General features: G+C 41.3%; 1 protein-coding gene across 13 annotated transcripts in view; it reads right to left on the bottom strand.

Moving 5' to 3' along the window:
• Positions 1-20,192, bottom strand: part of BCAS3 (BCAS3 microtubule associated cell migration factor) — a 299,661-nt gene that overhangs the window by 233,006 nt on the left and 46,463 nt on the right. For all 13 annotated transcript variants that reach the window (XR_011682444.1, XM_071448221.1, XM_071448225.1 and 10 more), the window contains exons 10-13: positions 18,420-18,496; positions 16,672-16,755; positions 11,234-11,404; positions 4,489-4,582 (exon numbers count right to left, since the gene is read on the bottom strand). Coding sequence is in view for 12 of the 13 variants with exons in the window: in XM_071448221.1 (XP_071304322.1) it covers positions 4,489-4,582; positions 11,234-11,404; positions 16,672-16,755; positions 18,420-18,496 (426 nt within the window). In the remaining variant the exon portion in view is untranslated. The remainder of the gene's footprint in view (positions 1-4,488; positions 4,583-11,233; positions 11,405-16,671; positions 16,756-18,419; positions 18,497-20,192) is intronic.

The following is a 20,192-nucleotide window of genomic DNA, read 5'->3' as shown; positions in this document are numbered from 1 at the left end:
CCATGGGAAGATTTAGGAATGCAACCCTCAGATTTCCATGCCCAGCCACAGAGAGACCAGTCCAGCCACTGCACCAGCTCACTGCCTGCCCAAAAAGTGATTAGAAACATGAACTCTCACACTTCAGTTTGGAACTCTGACCTGGGATCCCACACAAGGCTGGTACTGAGCTTTGGAGGCTCCCAAATTACAGCTCAGAGCGCTCAGGGAGCCACAGTGACCTAGAGCCACTCCTGCTTCTGTCCATATGGATTTCTCCTGGCATTGCCACCTTCCACAGGCTCCTGGGACAGGATTCCTGTTCCACTGAGCTCCCTGGGCTGAGCAATTGCATTCATGTGACAAAGTTTACCTGGCCCATGGTTTTCTGAGGCATCTGGAGCCAAAAGAGCGGCGTTATTTATACCCACTCAACCCCTGTCCCAGGCAAGTGAAAATACAGCCAAACATCAGAGCTGCTCAACCCCTGGGTACTCCCAAGTGGACCCTGGGTACTCCCAAGTGGACCCTGTGCTGCAGTTACAAAACTGGGTCTCAAAAAAACCTCAACTAAATGATGAAATTCTGATTTTAGCAAAATTCACCGCAAAATAAACGCAAGCGCGTAAAGATTTAATGTAAATATTTAAAAAATCCCAAGAAGTCAAAAGAAAGACAAGCAAAATAAAATATTATTTTGTGAATAAATAACTCCCTATGACTCCTTTAACTCCTAAAATAATCCATGGCTACAGCTCTTCCTTCACAACCAACCCAAAATGCAATTCTTGATCAAGCCATCAATCATGAAAGATTCCTCCTTTTGGTGACACAGGACAGAGGGACACAACATTTGTAACTGCAACTCACCAAACTGCCTTAATTTTAACATATTTGTCTTCCAAGGCAATAATTCAAGTTGAAAACCAGAAGAAAATGAACAGAAAAACTGAAGAATTCTTCTGTCATTAAATAATTACAGCTTGATTGACTCTCCAGAAGTGTTTTCCTGCCCACTTTCTCTGATCAATGGGAAAAAACTTGTGCAGAGATGTTCCAATTTCACCCTCTTTAACTATTAACTCAAGGCCACTGTCACATTTCAATACAGAACATTAAAATAATCAGAGCAATTTCAGGTCTGTTAAAGGTGCAGTCAGGCATCTCAAGGGGGACACAGTTTAATCTGTTTTACTGCTGGCCCAACATTAATTTTCTTGTTATTAATGGGTGGAAAATCTCTTTTGTAGCCAAGGAAGCGTAATTATTTTAAATTTTCAATGTCTTGCACTTCACAGCTCTCAGCTGCCAAGCTGGCAGGAGCAACACTTCTGGAAAGTGGATCATTTATTTACCACACTTAAAAGAAAAAAACCCCAGATATTTATAAACCAGCACCATTTTCCAGCTGTTTACTAATTGAGAATCTTATTTGAAAACTTTCCTCTTTGACACTAAAATTGGGATGGACCTGCTCCATCCCATTGATTTAAAATCTGGTCCTACTCCCAAACTGGGCGTGGATTAAGCTATAGCTACAGAAGTGTTTTAATCATTGTATTTTCAGTTTGTTTTAAGGGCTTTTATGGAAAAATATTGTGTCTTTTGCTCCCTCTAGAAGGGTGAGAAGCCAGGATCGAGTCCTGCAGCTGGAAAATCCCTCCATGGTACATTTGAGTGTAGAAAAAAGCTTTTACTGGGCAAAGCTGTCCCAGGAGAAGACCACCAGGAAGCTTAGGTCACAAAATGTCCTTTTCAGAGGCTCTAGGGCTACTCACTTGCCTTAACAAACTGGAAGTTGAAGCAGAAGCCCTAAAAAATCCAAGGGGATAATTCTCATCTTTGCAGGCTGCCCACAGGGTTTGTTGTACACACAGTTCTTGGCAGTGCAGCCTGACAAGGAAACGAGGCCCAAACCTTCCAAAACCAGGAGTGAATGATTGAAACAACCTTTGAACAAACATGAAAACTTCTACACTTCACTTGCCTCCCAAAGCAGATGCAGGGGATGGAGATGTTTGTATGGATGCTTCTGGAAATCCCACCTGGAGCCCACGAGGCCAAGTCCAGCTCAGGCTCTGCACTGACCACAGCAGGAATTCCCACAGGAACTGGGATCCCAGCACAATCCCCTGCTCTGGTGGGCTCAGCAGCTCAGCCCAGCTTCCAAATCAGTCATTATTGGTCTGCATCACTTGAGGCTCCCAGGGAAAGTGGAACTCCAGAGGAAGAGCAGGAAATGTCCTGACATCCTCCAACCCCAAACTCAACACTTGAACACCAAGGCTCCAGAATTATTGATCATATCTAAAATTTAGGGCTGATTTCTCTATACTTTATTTCATCTATAAATTGTGAAAATAACATCTCTACAAGTTTTCACATTCCACTTATCCCCACATAGCACCCTTGAGGCCTTGTGCCCAAAACACCTTCCCTGGGGAGCCCAGGGGATCTGGCCCTTCCTGTCCTCTGCAGGGGCAGCAGGAAGAAACTTCATGGGCTAAAAGAACAGATTGTCCACTGGCTGTGGAGAACTTGCCCAAGTGTAGCCAACAATGTATTTAGCAACCCAGCTTTAGCACAAATAAAACTAAAGACAATTGACTGAAATAAAGCTGCAGCTCAGCAGACTTTAAAACTACTCTCAAAAGCACAAAAACCAATTCCTGTAGTATGGAGAGATGTGGATCATTTACACACAAGTTGGTTTTCATTATCACAGTTCATAAAGGCCTTTATACCTCTGATCTGTCCAAATGAAGGGAGGATTCTGCTCGTTTTGAACACAATAAAAACCTACAAAGGGATCCTCCCAAAACTCAGGCCTGAGCACCTGTGCAGCTCCTGTGCTGAGACACGGTGGCATTGAGGGGTTTATCAGCACCAGAAAGCAAAATTCTCAGTGAATCAGAGCAGTGCTCCCTGTTTGCCTGGCCAGCACAGCTCTGCAGGCACTGTGTGCTGGTCACTGCCTGGAATTAGGAGTAAAAGTGGGGTTTCAGAGCAGGCAGCCAAGGACAGAATCAAAAGGCACCTCTTGTTTTGTTCTCTGTAATGGGCTCAGCCTGATTGCCAATGACCACTGGAGAATGAGCTGGGATGATGTTACAGCCCTGGCTTCAAACAAAATCCTGCCTTGATGTTAAATAAAGAGCTCACAATCCTGGGCTAAGTGCTGCTCTCACTGGAGGAAGAGTTCTCTGCTGGTTTGTCCCCATCCCTCCTGCAAATCTCACACAGCCAAAAATAACATCACTTAAAGAAGTGTTGTGCCATTAAACACCATTTGATCTAAGTGTCACTCTCTAAGTTATTGTCATCCCAGAACCTGAGCAAACCAAAGAATTTGATCATAAGAGAAGAAAAAAATATCCTTCCTTTTGAAAAATAACAAGCTAATTTGGTTTTGCATAAACATTCTGCTGCCCTTTGAATTACACAATCCTAGAAACTCTCTTAAGGAGGCATTTAATTAATATCTATTCACCATTCTAATTTAAGCAGCTGTATTTATTTCATTTCTTTATTTCATTTAATTAGCATTGCTCCACTTTAGGTATCATCCTTCTTCCAGAGCACAAAGCAAAATGACTGTTCTGGAACTGAGGATTCTCAGTTCACTGCACAGAGCTCCCTGAAAAATCCCCTTCCAAGAAAATCCAGGCAGATGAGAATGCAGCTTTTCTGTCACAAAATCCCAGTGAACTGCACTGCACTGTTAAAGAGTTCTGACACAACAGATGGGGTGTCAGAATGACACCAACTGGTCAGCAAAAGTGAAAACATAAATGACAGACATTTAGTTTTATTCTCTGAAATGTGACTTCACCCTCCTGATCTTCATGGCATTTGCTACATCTTAGAAATTGTTAATTTAGGCACTGGAAGCTGTTGATTCCCTGACCATTTCCCTGAGTGCTGCTGCAGTCAGTCAGAACATTATTTATCTGCAGATAATGAAATGTTAATTGTCAGATTAATAAGATCAATTAATACACAAGGTTTCTAGCTGCACCTGCTGCCCACAGTGACTGCTCATTTATAAAGAGGAAGGAGACAAACAGGTACTTCAGAGGAGTTTCTTACAAGTATTTTCAGATTTTAGTTGATTTCACTCAGGAGAGAGGGTAAGATCACACACTCTTCATTAGCCAACAAATAATAAGTTACTTTAAAAACCAGTGAAACGATTTTATTTCTGTACTCATGGAGGACTACAATTTAACCCATGTGCTGATCCTCTGGATACCTGAGGATCACAACCATGTGATGGCAGGAATTCCTCAGCAGTGCAAGAGGGACTGAATCTCCTCTCTCTTACCACAGTAAAAGAGTTTGAAATTTCCAGAAAAGACCAATTTGAAATTTCCAGAAAAGACAAATTACACATCCAACATTCCACAGAGCAGGTCACCTGCAGTGTCCCAGTGGGACCAGCCAGGGGACACATTCCCATGGCATTTCCTGCCTTGTTTACATCCATCCCAAAGCAGAGGCATCTCTTACCACTGGGGTTGAAGGCCATGCAGCAAATGGGCTTCTCATGGGCAGGGAAATGGGCCACGATGCCATCGCTGTCCGAGTCCTCGCTCACCAGCACCTGGGGACAGAACACAGCCCAGGTCAGGGGACAAACACTGCAGAGGGAAAATCCCATTTACTGACCCATGGAAATCTCCCTTTATCTCCCCCTTTCACTATAAAAGCTGATTTTCTGCTATAGCAAACTGGCCTTTGCAGATTCCAATTCAGGTATGTTCATCCCCCGTACTAACCAAGTACAGCAAAATAAAAGCCAAAAATACCAACCATAAAAGAACCTTCACCACTCAAAAATTGAATGCAACACTCAGGGCTCCTTTCTCAGCACCTGGTGTGTGTCACTGCCTGTGTCAGAAAGGACAGAACTGGCTTTGGGAACACACAAGGAAACAACACTTGCTTGTGCATGGAAAGATGAAAAAATATTCTTCCTCTTCTTAAAATCAGCAGGAAAAATAAATCCTTTAGGAACAGAGAAAAGTGCTTTTTTAAATCACCAATCTACTGAAATCTTCAGGACTTGTCAGGTCCTCCCCTGCTTTTCTGCACCGCACTTGGGGATAACAAATATCACTTTCTACATTTCCAACACTACAAAGAAAGGAGGAAAAAATTTGACTCAACTGCAACATCAACCAAATGTCCCTCACAAAGATGCCACCAAAGCAAAGCCTGGTTCCCACCCCAGTTCAGAGCTTGCACAGCTTTAAATGCCAGCATGATTTCCCTTTTCACAGAACTTCAGGAAATCAAAACGATGCTGATACATCACCCGGTGCTTTAGGAACATCAAACCAGCTCCTCCAGCCAGGGGAGGCTTCAGTGCCCCTGCAAACAGCAGAGTTGGGAATTTTTCCTGGAGATCCAAGCAGAGGGACAATTTCCCTAATAACACCCCCAGGGCTGTCAGAGAGCTCAAGGGAAGCAGCTCATTCTCCCTCCCAGAGCCTGCAGAGCCCACAGGAATCCCAGGGCTGGAATTTTTTTCCTCCCAAACAGGCTCCCCTCTCCAAGGTAGTGGCCTCTCACCACTCTGCTAAAAAACCTTCCAGAGCCTCTCACTGTGAAAGGTTCAGAATTCCCAGCATGGCTCTGGTGACCACAGAGCTCCAGCAGGATCCTCCTTGCAGAGCTCCCAGCACGAGACCAACACTGAGGATTCTCTACCAAGGCTCCTCCTGAACGAGCTCTCAGCTGCTCCTGATGCCCAAAAATATTTTACCAAGAGTGCAACAGGATTTTCCCCAAGCCTGCCCAGCCAAAGGGCCCGTGGCTGGGTGTGCTGAGCCAAACCAGCTCCTAAAGCAGCTCTATTACAGCAGAACTCTGTATTATCAAAGATTTATTAAATAAATTTATCAAAGATTCATCAAATCATCTTTATCTCACCCTAAAAGAGGAGACAAAGCACAGAGGGCAGTGGTGCATTTACCACCCCAGCAGTGTTTGCTGCCAGGGCAGGGCAGAACTGCAGCCAGAGCCTTTTCCTCCTGTGCCATATTTTCCTTCCTCTGTGGTATTTTCTGTTCTGCTGAGCAGAAGCCACTCGTAATTATGACTTTAATTATTTTAATCTTTAAAGGCAAATTACACCACTTATCCCAGTGGAGACATGTTTTTAAATAAAACATGAAAGTAACACAAATAAAAATGGACCCAAATCTAATCAAGCAGCTCCTACTCTTAATACAATTAAGAAAAGAGTAATCCCATCATCATAAAAACCAATAGGTTTGGCAATAATTAGAAATATGAATATTGTATAACAAATATTTGCTGTACACTTGAGATCCCCAATGCTTTAAAGAGCTGGAGTTTGATTCCCAAAGAGCCTCCCCCAAGTTACAGCCAAGGTCAAACTTCAGTGGAAAGGGGCTAAAAGTGATAGATCTGTGGCATTAACTACTGCACTCCTTTTAATAGAATCCAGCATAAACTCAAACCAGCCTCACGCTCAGCCTGAACCATTTATCTGAGACAAAAATGTCTTCTTGACAAAAACCAGATCTCCTTTAATAAAAGTGAGGCAGACAGTATTATGCTCTGAGGGAATCCTGTTGCTCTTTTTATATTTATATATAAAAAGAATTCTTCTGTAATACATGGAGATATAAAAAGTGAAGAAAATTGAGGCCAAATCTCTGAGCATCAGGACATCACATCAGCCTTTGCCAAAGCTGCTCCGAAAATAAAAGCCCTGGTGTTAATGACCAGTGGAATTATGGCTCTACTTAAAGTTTTATTATTGAATATGCTTCACTCTCTGAGCTTCTTTTTGCTTCAGACCAAAATTTCACAACAATTCCTGCTCCTGATAAGCATCTTGATTTGGTTCAATTGCCATCAGCTCCTCACCAAATGAAAATGAACTTTGGAAACTGTGGCTGCTTTTTTCCTGAAAATTCCTCTTTAATGCAATAAAAAGTTAACAGGGAACAGGAAAAAAAAGAAAAGCCCTGATCACATTTTCAAACATAAACAGATCAACATGTTATCTTATTTTGCTGAGCTGTTTTGCAAATATTGCCTCCAATATTGCTGAGCTGTGGATGAGCTGCACGGGGAGATTCCACAAGCACAAGCCCAGTTTTGGGTTTTGAACTGGCCACATCTTCCTCTGTCAGCCAAGTGCTGGATGTTGAACAGATTTACATTCTGCCCCAAAACTGGTGACTTTTGAGCAAGGTCATTATTACAACCTGCACGTGGGTGGCCCAGTGGATGAATTAATTAAGAATACAGAAACAAAGGTCGAAAGAAAATAATTTTTCTTTCAAACCCAAGCCAATAAAGTCTTACACGTTTAATTCCAATTACTGAAAAAGAAGACATCTGTACAGCTTTAGGTTTATCCATTTCAACTAATTAAGGGATTCAAATAAATAGTCCTTCCATCTAACTGAAAAGTTTGCTAACACTTCATTAGAAGGAAGTTTAAACAAGCACACAACCTTGTTAACATATTTTGGTTTACCACAAAGTTACTTGGGCATCTCGATAATTATTTTTATTCCTTTTACAAATATCTCCTGACAGCCAATGTCAATAATTCTGCATTCCTCTGCATTTATTTAATTACCTCATAATTCAAATTTTCTTAAAGTAGCACCAATTCTGAAAGTAGGAGCTATCACATAAACAACTGCTGGGGATGAGAGTTTACTACAGTGTCTACATTCATAAGGTTTATTAAAAATACTTTCCCTGCAGATTTAATCCTGCAAGATTACATTAGGAGAGTTCTTTGCTCTTAAATTGTGGATTTCTCTGTGGTGAGTTTGCATTTCAGCCTCTGCCATGGCAGCACAGGGCAGTGAATGAGACACATCGAGCTCCCTCTCACATCCCTCATATTTCATGACTTTGAAATGGGAGAAATTATTAAAAATTAGTGACAATTATAGTTAGTCCTCCTGGTTTGTGCCCAAAACATGTCCCTTCATCATCCTCCTGGCACAGAAATTGTTATATTTGTACACAGCCACAGAGCAGCTCAGTCCATCTTTAGAACCTGTGTGCTGTGCTTGAAATAACTGAAAAAGTAATGGGATCATTAAATTGCAAGACTTTAGACACAATTATGTAAAAAAAAAAAAAGCTTCCCCACTCAAAAAAAAGTTCTTATTTCTCCTCCAAAATGATGTATTTGCCTGCCTTAGATTTATTGCTCTCTTCCATTTTCTTTCACTTTTTAAAACAGAGCTTTATTTTTTTTTTCTGTATCTTATCGTACAGGCATATTTTATTACTTGGAAAATAGATCTTTCACTGCAACACCCAAATTCTTAGTCAGGTTGTGCAGGTGATAGAAATCTTTACTGACCTGAAGGAGGGGAGGTATTTATTTCACATGAGGAGGGCACTGATGATAGGAAGAGAATTCCTCCCTGCTTCTGGAACTGCCCTCAGCTGTGACAAGGCTGGAACCCGTGTGAGCACACACCAGCCCCTGCTGAATGGGATTCAGGGCTTTCCCAGTGCTCATTTAGCCCAGAAAATATTTGGTTGGATTTTGAAATTCAGGGTTTCTCAGTGAGAGGAGGAAGAGCCTGGTGGGCACAGCCATGGGCATCCCAGAGCAGGCACCTCAAACCAGCAGGGAAGGTTTGTTGATTCCACTCAGAACTCTTCTTTTCATGGACCTGAAAACTGGGGGGATAAAACAAGGAAAAATCCTTTCACTGAGAGTGGTTCAGCACTGAACAGGAGCTCCCCCACAGGAAAGTGGAGTCCCCATCCCTGGGAGAATTCAAAAAATGAGCAAATTTGGCAATTTGGTTTCATGGGAATGGCAGGATTCAGTCAGGCTGGACTTGATGATCCTGCAGGTCTTTTCTAAATGTGCTGATTCTGTGAATCTGTGATTCTATAAAGCAACAACTCCAGGAAAACCCCTGAAAACAGGCAGTGACCCTAAAGCAGAGGGTTTTACAGGACTTGGCATCAGCAGCCTGCCCCAGCACCCCTCCATCTCAGCCAAAGGGGGGATGGAGCTCAGGTCACCGCTCCCAGATCTTCCACAGGAGAGTAAAACAAAATCCAAAATTGTGGGCACGAGGAGCTGCAGCCCAGGGCAGCCACCCTGAGCTCAGGGACATTTTTGTCCCCTGTGCTGAAACACCTCCCTGAATGCTGCCCCAAACCCAGGCAGCCTGCAGCAACAGGAATTCCCTGCAGGAATCCTCCTGCCAGCGCTCAGCACCACAGCCCTGCCGGCTCCTGGGGCACACCAAGATCCCTGCCAAAAGCAGCATCCACCAGCTCCCAGCTGCACAAAACCCCACAAAAGCCCACAAAAACTGCCACTGCCACTGCAGCCAGAGCTGGGGGCACAGGAGAAGGCTCAGAGCCCCAGGAGCACCCAGGACACCCCTGACAGGAGAAGGTTCTGGACTGGCAGTGTGGGATAACCATGCACAAAGTGCATTTCTTTATTTTGAATCGGCTTTCTTTTTGCCAGAGGGACATTTCAGTAAGAAATAATTGTTTAAAAAATCTCCTGCACCACGAAAATCTAACAAGGCAGAAGAAAAGTTATTTTCTTTTTTCCTGGAAATAAATATAATTCTGAAAGCAAATTGCAGCACTGGAAATAAATTATATAATTTATAATAACAGCATTTAAAAACTTCAGATCACAAAATATAAATGCAATATACACAATTAGGATACCCAACTTCCTAGAGGTTCAAGACAGAACTTATTTTCCTAGAGCTGATGGCTTATTTATGTTAGAGCACCAGGCTTTGGACAAGACAAACGTTATCATTTTTACAGCTCCTCTCCTGGAGTGCCCTTTAGGCTTTGATAGCTCCCTACTATTGTTAGGGTCAGAGGACAGGTTCATAAAACCTCTAAATCATATATAACAAGCCTTAAAAACCTAAGATCTATCATTTTTTTCCCCCTAGGCCTATGCAGAAGAATCAAAGCACAGACAGCGACCAGCAGAAATAATGGCCACATTAAACAGCTTCATCAGAAATTTATGAAGCCAAATTTGTCTTTTTTTTTTCTTTCCTTATAGCATATGAAGAGCCAAGAAATTATTTTTTTTCCTGGAAACAAAAACAAATCCCAGAATTATTTTAAAACCTGACTATAAGATCCTAAATTCTTTTTTCCATTATCTTCTTTATTTCAGTTTTGGAAGAAAATGTCTATAGTGTTTTATGAACAATTCCCTTTCAATGCAACATTCCTTGGCTAAATACTTCCAAAATTAATTCTCAGGGAACGACCATAACAAAGTTTTTCTTTGTTTTGTTTTGTTTTTTTCAAGTAAAAGATTTTATTTTCCTGTCAAGAAAAAAAAATAAAATAACTTGGCTAAAGATTTGACTTCTGATGTGTCCTTAATACCTCACTAACTTACCTGCAACGGGCTTCATAAAGATAGGGGAAAACAAGGAAAAAACTGAAGGTTTTTTTTGCTTTAAATTCAATAAATGTGACCATGAGAAAAAAATTCTCACAGACTAGTTACAGAATAATGAACTGTGTGGGAGTTCTGCATAAACACTGAATCCAGGACCAGCCACTTTAAACTTAAATGAGGGGTAGAAACAAACAAAAAAAGACATGGATATCTTCCCTGCCATAAAGACAGGAAAATCCAGCAAGTTAAAAATTGTCTGATAGTGGTGTGGAGTTTGTAACAAATGATTCTTCCTGATACACTGCACTGTGTATTGGTATATACAGTAAATTTACTCTTATTATAAAATAGTGCAAATGCCTCACAAACAGCATTGTGCTCCGCTGCATTTGGGATTTACAGAAAATTATAACTTTTACACTTCACACCCAACTTCTCCCATCATTTTTTTCGCCTGGAATTCAAAAATTCCCCCATTCCCAAAGAAGCCCACATTCCAGCCCCGTTCTGTATTAATAAATATCATTAGACTCCATCTCCACTTCCACTGATCAGCATCAATCAATGTCAATTAGGAACAAGTGTTAGGGAGACAAAATGTGACACTTCACACTTGATCTTGTCAAAGATCTTGTCACATAAATAAGCTGCAAGGACAATATATATTTTGGCTGCATTTCAGTCCCCAACAGGATTTTATCCCAGCTCTGTGCTGTCTGTAAACTCCCGCCCCGGCCAAACTCCGCTTTATTCTTCACTCCCATCAGCACAGGAAGGATTTCCCTGGGACTGGGGTGGCCATGCAGGCTCTGGCTGCGGGCACACTGGTACCTGTCCCTCTGCCACCGTCTCGGTGTCGATGATGGTGACAATGCCGGGCACCAGGGGACTCCTGCGCAGGTTGCTGTGAGCCAGGATTTCCTCCTCGGTGGCTCCCGACGGCAGCGTCCCCGTCAGCTGGGTCACCACCTTCCCCACCATGGTCAGCCCAGTCTTTATTGTCTGCAAAAAAAAAGGGAAAAAAAACTCCTTCAAATGGTGTTGAGGGCTGTGCTGTGGCTGCAGCTCAGATTCCTTCTGGAAGTGGATTTTTTTTTAGGAGTGGGGTATCAGCTGCAAAAGGCTGCAACAAAACAGCTTGGAAAAATCTGGAGTCCTGGCAAATGGAAGAATTCACCTTTCTCTTGGAAGTCAATTATGCCAAAGCATTATTGAAAGAAGAAGTATTTTAATGTTCAAATAATTAAAGTATTTGTACTTTAAGTATTCCAGGGCTGGGGGGTTTTTTAACTTTGATTTTAGTTACTCCCATAGCATGCATGCTCAGAAGGATCAAAGACGAGGCCGCGATGGGTGTGAGGAGGGCACTGCTCACACAAAATACAAACAGCCCCTAAAGCTCACAGAGCTTTGTCTTCTGCACAGTGCAAGAGACCAAGAATTTGTCTTTTGCTACATTTGACACACTCATTTTTTTACTCAATAATTAAACATTAAAACAAAATATGAGACTCAAATCCAGGAAAATTAAAAATGCCACCCTCGAGGTCCTGGAACTCCCAGGCACGTCCCAGCACAAGGGATGGGACTTTCCAGGCTCTGCATGTTTCCCAGACAGGGGTTTGAAAACACATTCACTGCACCAGTTTTTAGCAGCTAAAGATGCTGAAGATTATTTTTATTTTGCTTTATTTTATTTGGAGAAAGAGGGAGAGTGGACACAGTAGGAGAGATGCAGACTGAAAGATAAACAAGCCCAACTACAACTTTAAATATTTTCTCCTTGAACCAAGGACTGTGCCTTATTTGCCTGTAAAGAATTGAGCAGATTTATTATGCAATATAAATAAAAAATAGCAAAAGAGATCAGAATGGAATGACACTGTAACAAGCCAATTCTTAACTAAAAAGACAAGCTAAGCTGCCTGCTAAATTGAAAAGGAAAAAAATGTCCAGATCCCAGGCTGAAACCAAGAAGCAGCCACAAATCAATTGCAACTGCTTTGTTTAGTGCTAAAATCTCAAACTGCAGTGATTAGAAAACACATTAGTGTTCATCAATTAGCAGCCAAACGTTTGTTTTAATAATTCATGGGCAATGACTTACACAAAGTCTGTTAGTGTGCTGTCAGGAAAGCCTCTGAAGGGCCAACAGCAGCAGGCGCCACACGGTATCGATGGCCATGGCCAGCCAGGAAGGCTGATTAACCTCTGAGATGCCTCTGCTGATGGACTCACCCCATTACTGCTAATGGAGATACTTCCACTTAAAATCGAGCCAGGCCTTTAGCACAGCAATGGCTTTGGGGGTTTAAAGTCTTTAGTAATATCCTGCCATTTGTTTCTTGTTATTTCTTTTTATACCCGGCTACGGCAGAGGAGAATAAAACGGGTTTTAGCAGTGGTGAACTCAGGAGGCTGGGAGAGGTAACATAAAGCAGATATTGACAGCTGAGGAATAAACCTAAAATAGCCCCAGTGCCATCACAGGGATGCATTCCAGCTCTCCTGGCAAAAACTGACAAGGCAGTTTTTTGGCCAATAGCTAAAATCCTAGAAAATGATTCGTTCTCAGTTCATAAAGCAGGGAGGAGAAAGCAGTAAATGCTACATGGCAAAACACCTGGGCAGGGGAGAAGGCTAAAAACTGTAACTGGCCTGTTTTAGAAAATATCTTTAATATTTATAATGAGAGCAATGGGATGGCAAAGCACCAACCATAAATTGACAGCTCTCCAGAAGGCAGTGACGGCGTGGGGGCTGCAGAGGCAGAGGTGTGCAGAGACGTGGCCAAGGCCATTAGCTCAGAAATATCAGGGCACAACCATTACAGCACTTACTGCCCTGCGCTGTTGTGTATATTTGCAAAAACTTCTGGGGTAATCTTTAACCTTTCCCATGCCATATCAGCTGTCCCCTCCATCCATTAGGGCTAATGACCTTGCTCTCACATAAGCTGTTAGTCCTCATTAAGAAGTTATCAGGTAACAAGAGAAAACAGATGCAGCCTTTGCTAAATCACTTTACCAGTACGGGATTAAAAGATACGGAGAAGGAATCAAGCAAAGGAGTTATGAGGTGAGAAGGACTTGGTTTATAATTTGATGTGAGACATGTGACAGAGCAAATACATTTTAAATGAAATAAATGGGTTCAAGTTTGCACTGTCCCAGTCCCTTTGTCACTGATGGGAACCTGCCAGTGAAGTCTGCTGCTAAATAAAATTAAAATACTTGATCCAGTTTCTTTTGTAACCAATGATCCACAGTGTGCAGAAACACACATTATTTATATGCTCATGTGTACCCTATCTACTTCAAAATGTGACTGTTGACATCTATTTGAATATAAAGAAATACATATATTTAATTAAAATAGATATATACCCTCATACCTAATTTAATTGAAAAGCAAGTACAACTTTAATTAGATGAAAAGAATTAAAATGCACAATTCAATGCCTGTTAGGATGCTTTGTTCCAACAAAGGCCTTGCATCCTTTTAGTGACAACACAACATATTGTTCCTGTTTTTCATAATAAATACATTTTATGTGATCTATTTGACTGCAAATGAAAAACCTATAGAAAGCAGAAAGAGACATCAAAAAGATCTGCCTTGGGTGTCAACACAGTGAGGCTGAGCCTCACACTCAGTTTGAACAAAGGGATAATAGGGTTTATTCTGAAAGAAATTCCACATCCATGCCACTGCTTCTTCAACTGAAAGGAATCTTTATCCCATGGAAGGGACTCTCCTGTCTGCATGCACTGAGTGCATTCTACACCACCTCTAAGGAATGATACTTTCATTTTTCCAAACGCATCCATTTTTATCTGCACCCCTCATTAATCCAAATGTGAATCTTGACACATTTTTCTGCTTCCCAAAATTTTCTGCTTGGTCAAGTGACAGAAACTACCAGAGCTTTTAGAACATGAACACTCAGAAAGCCACCAACATAATCACAACTTTGACCTCGGTGATTTTGGTGAACAGGGACCCTCTCAAATAACTCCCAAGTTATTTGATTAAGGAGGAAATTTATTTGCTGCACCAAGATCAGCAGCTCCCACTGAGGACAAACCCCTGGCCCCACCAGGGTCAGCAAAGGAAAAACCATTACAGAAAATATTCTGTGCTGCCACCAAGACCTTCTAGAGAGGATCTGCAAGGCAATTCTCCAAAGTGACCCTGCTGAAAGCTCTCAGGTCTCCTTCTCTTTCATACCAAGGTTCTTTCCCTTCAGTAGAAAATTGGAAGCCAACCAGAGAAAAGGCTGTAACCCAAGGTAACCTGGCAAAACAAGAACTTTAATGGAACCACTTCTGAACCAAAAAGCAGCACTGCAGGGAAAAGGAAAGGACATGCCCTCCCCAAAAAGCTGCTCCTGCACTAATCAAAGCAAAGAATTACAAACCCCTGCAGCTGATAGGACACAACAGCATAAATAGAGGTTCATAAATGAAGAGTTAAATAAGGAAGGAGTGAATTGATGGCCAGGCAATGAAATGGATAAAGAGCAACAGATATATGGAGCATCTATGTGCCAGCAAGAAAGTTCAGCCCTGCAGTTATCAGAGCTGAAAACCTGCTAGAGAGCAAGCCAAGACTCAATGAAATCACTAATAAATTAAACATTGCAGATTTATTGTGGCATGCTCATGGATAACAAATTAATACACTAAGGCTGAGACACTCCTCAAGAGCCAAATCATGCAAATATTTAAAACTATATTAGTATTAATCTTGTCTATTACAGTAACATCCAACAGGCAGGAGCATGAGCAATGAGCTGTGCAAATACAGAGCAGCAGCAGCAGCCCGTGCCCTGGGGATTATCCCTTTTCCCAACTCTCACTGGGAGTTTATCTCTGTACAGAGGCTCACAATCTTTTCTTTCCTATGATTATAAACACATTTTATCTTCAGTATCTACTCACATGATGCAATAGCACTACTTCAGTGTGATAAACTCAGCTTAACAGCAGAATTTCTGGATTATGATCCCTTGCTAGTACTACTCAGCAGGGAAGGCCATCACTACAGTGATCTGTTTGCAGGATTTTGCCACATCTGATCCAAACTGCAGCTGATCACACTAAGCCACTCAGTTTTTCAAACTTATCTGTGCTATAAAAAAGATGTTCAGGATGCTGGGATTGAAGGAATTTCCCTCCACACCTCTTTAACTGTGCTGATGGTGAAAGTACACAGAGATCCAGCAAATCACCTCAGGAGAGGAGCAATTCCAGCTCCCCTCAACAACATAAAAAGCTGTGATTTTTCTCCTTCTCTGGCCACACAGTGATTGTGCCGGACTGTGTTTGTTTTTCTGTTTTCTTTTCACATGAGCTGCCTGCCCTGTCTCTCTCTGTGGCTTCTCCTAACTGTTGTTTTCCTCGGTGCCACTGAGCCCTCTGTCCCACGCTGTCATTTCATTCCTATTATTAGGTTTGTTTTGTTGCACATATCAGAAATGAAAAGGCTGGTGGTTACAAGGGAAGCTTGTAATCAGCACCGAGTTCACCCCACGGTGCCAAAACTCACTCTGTGTGTGTGTGTGAGAAAAAGAAATTGTTGTTGCAGCAAGGAAGGGAGCTGGGAGGGAGACAGTGAAACAAAAGTTGTGCTCGGCCTTGTTTAAGATTTTTCCAAGCCATGAGCTTCTTTTGATACTACAAAACCCCAGACATGTCTCTGAAAAGAGAGGTATTTTATAACATCATCTGAAGTACAAAAACGAGGCAATGGAACCTATATGTAAACAGTCATTAATAAGCTCAACCTTCAAAGAAGGTCATTAATTAGCTCCAGTACTGTGCTGTCACCCTTCAGAGAGAGCAAAACATATAATGGGGGTGTGATGGAGTCCAAAGAGCAGCAGGCACTTGTAAAGTCACTTTTCATGATGCTAAAAGACTAATAATTCACAATGTTGATTTCTAATCATATAAACTTGTGCCACTATGAACAGCCATTATACAAATCCATCCCACTGTCACTTCCCTCTAATGTAAATAGCTGTTTGTAATAAATGAAATTTCTGAAAATCAGTTCAGAACCAGAAATACTTGTGGAAAGCTACAGTTAGCCAGAGCTCTGCAGGATGGGGAGGGCAGGCCCGGTGCTGCTGCTGCTGCTGCAGGGCTCTCAGCGTGCTCTCCTCCCTGGGAAGGGAGGGGGTGATGACACACAGCCCAATTCAGCAGGGAAACCTCATCATTATGCTGCAGGAGCAGCTCTCCCAGGGCAGATGATGGACTCACTTTGGCAGCACTAATGACTGTGGCAGTGTAAGACTGAATGTTGTCTCCACAGGCTCCACCACGGGACTGATGGCATCGGATCAGCTACAAGAAGAAAGACAGCAACCAAGTCACTACTATTAAACTCCACAAACCCAGAAGCCATTACCAGAGCTCTTATTTATCATGTACAGTGGTGTGTTTTTTCCTACAAACAGCAAAAAGCCCTGCTGAGACACTTAACCCCTTTTTATAATCTTCTGGGTGCCACCCAGACTGTCGCGTCCCCCGCTCCAGTTTTCAATTACCAGATGAGTACTCACTAAGAATTCATAAACTTTGAAATGGTGGGATTTTTGGTCTGGCAGCAATACCACAAATAAATTTAAATAAATATAATCAAAAGCTTTAGCCATGTATATGTAACATTAAATATCAGCCATTCTAAGAATGCAAGTGTGGCTTTCCCCTCCTTTTTATGACGAGCAAGCAAAGAAATGACAAAGGAAAAGAGTTGTTTGAAACTTTGCATTTAATAGATTAAAGGAATGTACATGGGGTTTGCTTTTTATTGCCTGCCTTCAAAATCAAAACAAGACTCTTGTACCTGCCATCACCCTACAAAAGTAGGTTTTGCCTTTGAACCCTAAGTAACAATAGAATCTGTGCTTCTATGCAAAATTAGGAAAAAATATAGGTATTTGTTGCTTGCATGCAAAACACGTTGCTTGTTGAACTATTTGAGCTAAAGAAAATTTAAAATTGCTGTAAAATGTATTTGTTTCTAAAGGCTTTTCTGTCCTGCTTATATTTAAATATCTAAATAAAAATACCTAAAGTAGGGAAAGCCCCCAGTGAATTTACCTGGGGACAGGTAAATTTAATTTAAATTCCCTTGGTGATCCAATTCTTTTGCTGGTATTTTGGCAGCAATACTTTTTAAATCCCATGCTGAGCAGGGTTAGCTCTTCCAGCATGAGCAAGGTGTGGCACTAAAGGGAAAGGCAGGTTTGAATTTGGGAAGAAATCGTCTGTGCTGGAGGAGATGTAACAGCAAATTCTAAAATCTGCCTCTGATAACTCCTGCCTCAGCTCTAGGAACAGCTTCTCCAGTCACAGGTGGAAGGGAGAAAAAACATCTGCTTTGAAATAAAATTAGGGCATTAGGAGCTGAATTCAGGCTTCACTTCAAGCTTTACATACACAACCACTCCTCTGGGTAAAAGCAATGATCATTTCTTTGCTTGGGAATCGATTTTCTTTGTCTCTAGAAAGAAGAAAAAAGTCTAAAATTTTTCTTTTTTTTCTTGGAGCTCAACTTTCTCAAAGCTGTTCAAAAGTGACCAATTTAATGCTGTTTTCTAAGGTACAGAGTGCATTGCTCTGAGTGTTGGCTCAGACAAACCAGGCTCTGTCCAGACTCAGTTTCCCCAAAGAGAATTTAGGAAGTGGTTTTTTTTTTGCCTACCTTCAGAAGTGTCTGTAATTAAATGCTTTAAACTTTTAGAGCACAAAATGGGTTGATTATTGTGTTACCTCACTGAAAACACATGTTGATGGCTGGCTTCTCTGCCTTCCTTAAACTGAGATTAAATCAAACATGCACAGTAAAGATCTAATATTTTAAAATACTTAGGACTGTCATTTTAATGCAACTCCTCTTACAGACTTTCTTTTGCACACAGCTTTTTCCTGAGACCTTTTCTTTTCTTTTTCCCACTATACATACAAAGTTTAGAAGGATTTTTTGATCTCAAACCCCTCCTTACCTTGTTTTCTGCATAAGCAAGCCAGCGGCTTCCAAGAGCAATAGGATTCATGTTTGGCCCTGGACAAGGATAGCAGCCTGTAAAGTTTAAAAAGGCAACATGAAGAAAGATCTTAATGACCTCTTCCAAAGAATTTTATTTATTGCCAAGAAAACAAAAAGTCTAAACAAAAGCCTTGCAGTTGCTAATATCACTCAGTGGATGCTTGCATTTTTGTTTCTAGAGATAAGGCTGTGGTTAGAGGAGCTATTTTGAACATTTAATTATGTGTAAATATTCATTTCTCCTTTTGTTTGCATTTTAAAGCCATTTTGATACAAAAATGACATTCTGGGGTGAGGGAGTGGTGATGTTTGACTCGATTGGTTTTGTATCTTCACAATTTAATAAATTTTATTTGATTGACACCTTTCTGTTGGTGAAGAGCTCAATCACTTCAACCTCTTCTGGATTTTTACTGTATGAAAGGATAATTGTGCTCTTGGTTTCAGTTTTAGTAATTCTATATACAAACCCTCAGTCTTTCAAAATGCTCTTGCTTTTGATTTTACCAATTCTCTATACAAGCCCTCAGTCTCTCCATATACTTTTGCACAAACTTTACTTTACACAGTGTGAAAATTTGTAATTCCCTTAAATTGGTGGCAATATTTCCACTGTTCACTTTATATTATCATTAAAAATAGATTTATACATATGGATAAAAATGAGCACAGAAAAGAGAATTATTCCTGAGGATTTAAACATGAAAATACTTGTTAGACAAAATAGCTGTGAATGAAAACATGGAAAGGCTTAAAATGAATCACATTAAATGGCATTTCATATATAAAGTTTTTAAAATATGTATTTTTGTCATATGTTATAAGTAAAATAAAATTTTTATAAATAAAATAATTTGTATTTGTACAAATACAAAATACAAAATACATTTTTATTTTAAAATAAGCATTTTTTACATGAAAAAATAAGGAGGAAAGAACAAGGGGAAGGAGGAGGCTATCAAGCAAATGGTTAATCTCAGTTTTCATCAGTTCTTAGGCTAATACAGTCAATTTAGCAATTTAAACCCTCTCACTGATTGGCCAAGAAACAAAATATTGAAGACCTTACAGACATGTGTGTCTGATTTAAAGGAGCCCTGGGCAGCTGCTCCTGTATCCTGGGCTGAGGGAGTGCAGACAAACTGCATTTCAGAACACATCCAACACAACTTTTATTCAGTGTATTGCATAAAATCCTAATAAAAAGTAAACCCCAAACCCAGCCAGTGAAGCTTTTTATTTTCTGAATCTCTGATGTGAGACTCTGACCCTGCTCTGCACCCAGAGAAGGGAAAAGAACCCGATATCCACAAATGTCCAGCTCTGCTCCAGCAGGCTCCAGTGGAGTCCAGAACATTTCCTGAGCACAGCAGAACTTCCAGAAGGGGACAGGTTTTATTTCCCACACCTGCAAAGCAGTGAGGAGCAGTGTGGGAGGTGTTAGCACCTTTCTGGAACGTTCCATGGACATTTGACAACTCTTTGGATGCGGGTTTGGGCGCCGAGATAAACAAGCCTGGATTTCATTTTCCAGAGCAGAGCACGGAGGGAATTGCAAAATTCCAAAGATCACAGTGAGCTGCTTGAAAGGTCAGAAAGGAAGGGAAGGAGAGAATGAATGCACCCAGTTAAACCCAGAATGAATGCACCCAGTTAAACCCAGCATGAATGCACCCAGTTAAGCCCATCTCAGGCAGGACCCAGGCAGGGTTTGTGAGCCTTTATCGCC

This window comes from Agelaius tricolor, unplaced genomic scaffold (genome assembly GCF_023055355.1).
Source record: "Agelaius tricolor isolate 1412-34295 unplaced genomic scaffold, bAgeTri1.0.p SCAF_25, whole genome shotgun sequence".
In the NCBI taxonomy this organism is placed as follows: domain Eukaryota; kingdom Metazoa; phylum Chordata; class Aves; order Passeriformes; family Icteridae; genus Agelaius; species Agelaius tricolor.
The sequence above is the reverse complement of the archived record's forward strand: the minus strand, read 5'-3'. Positions and strand labels throughout refer to the sequence as shown.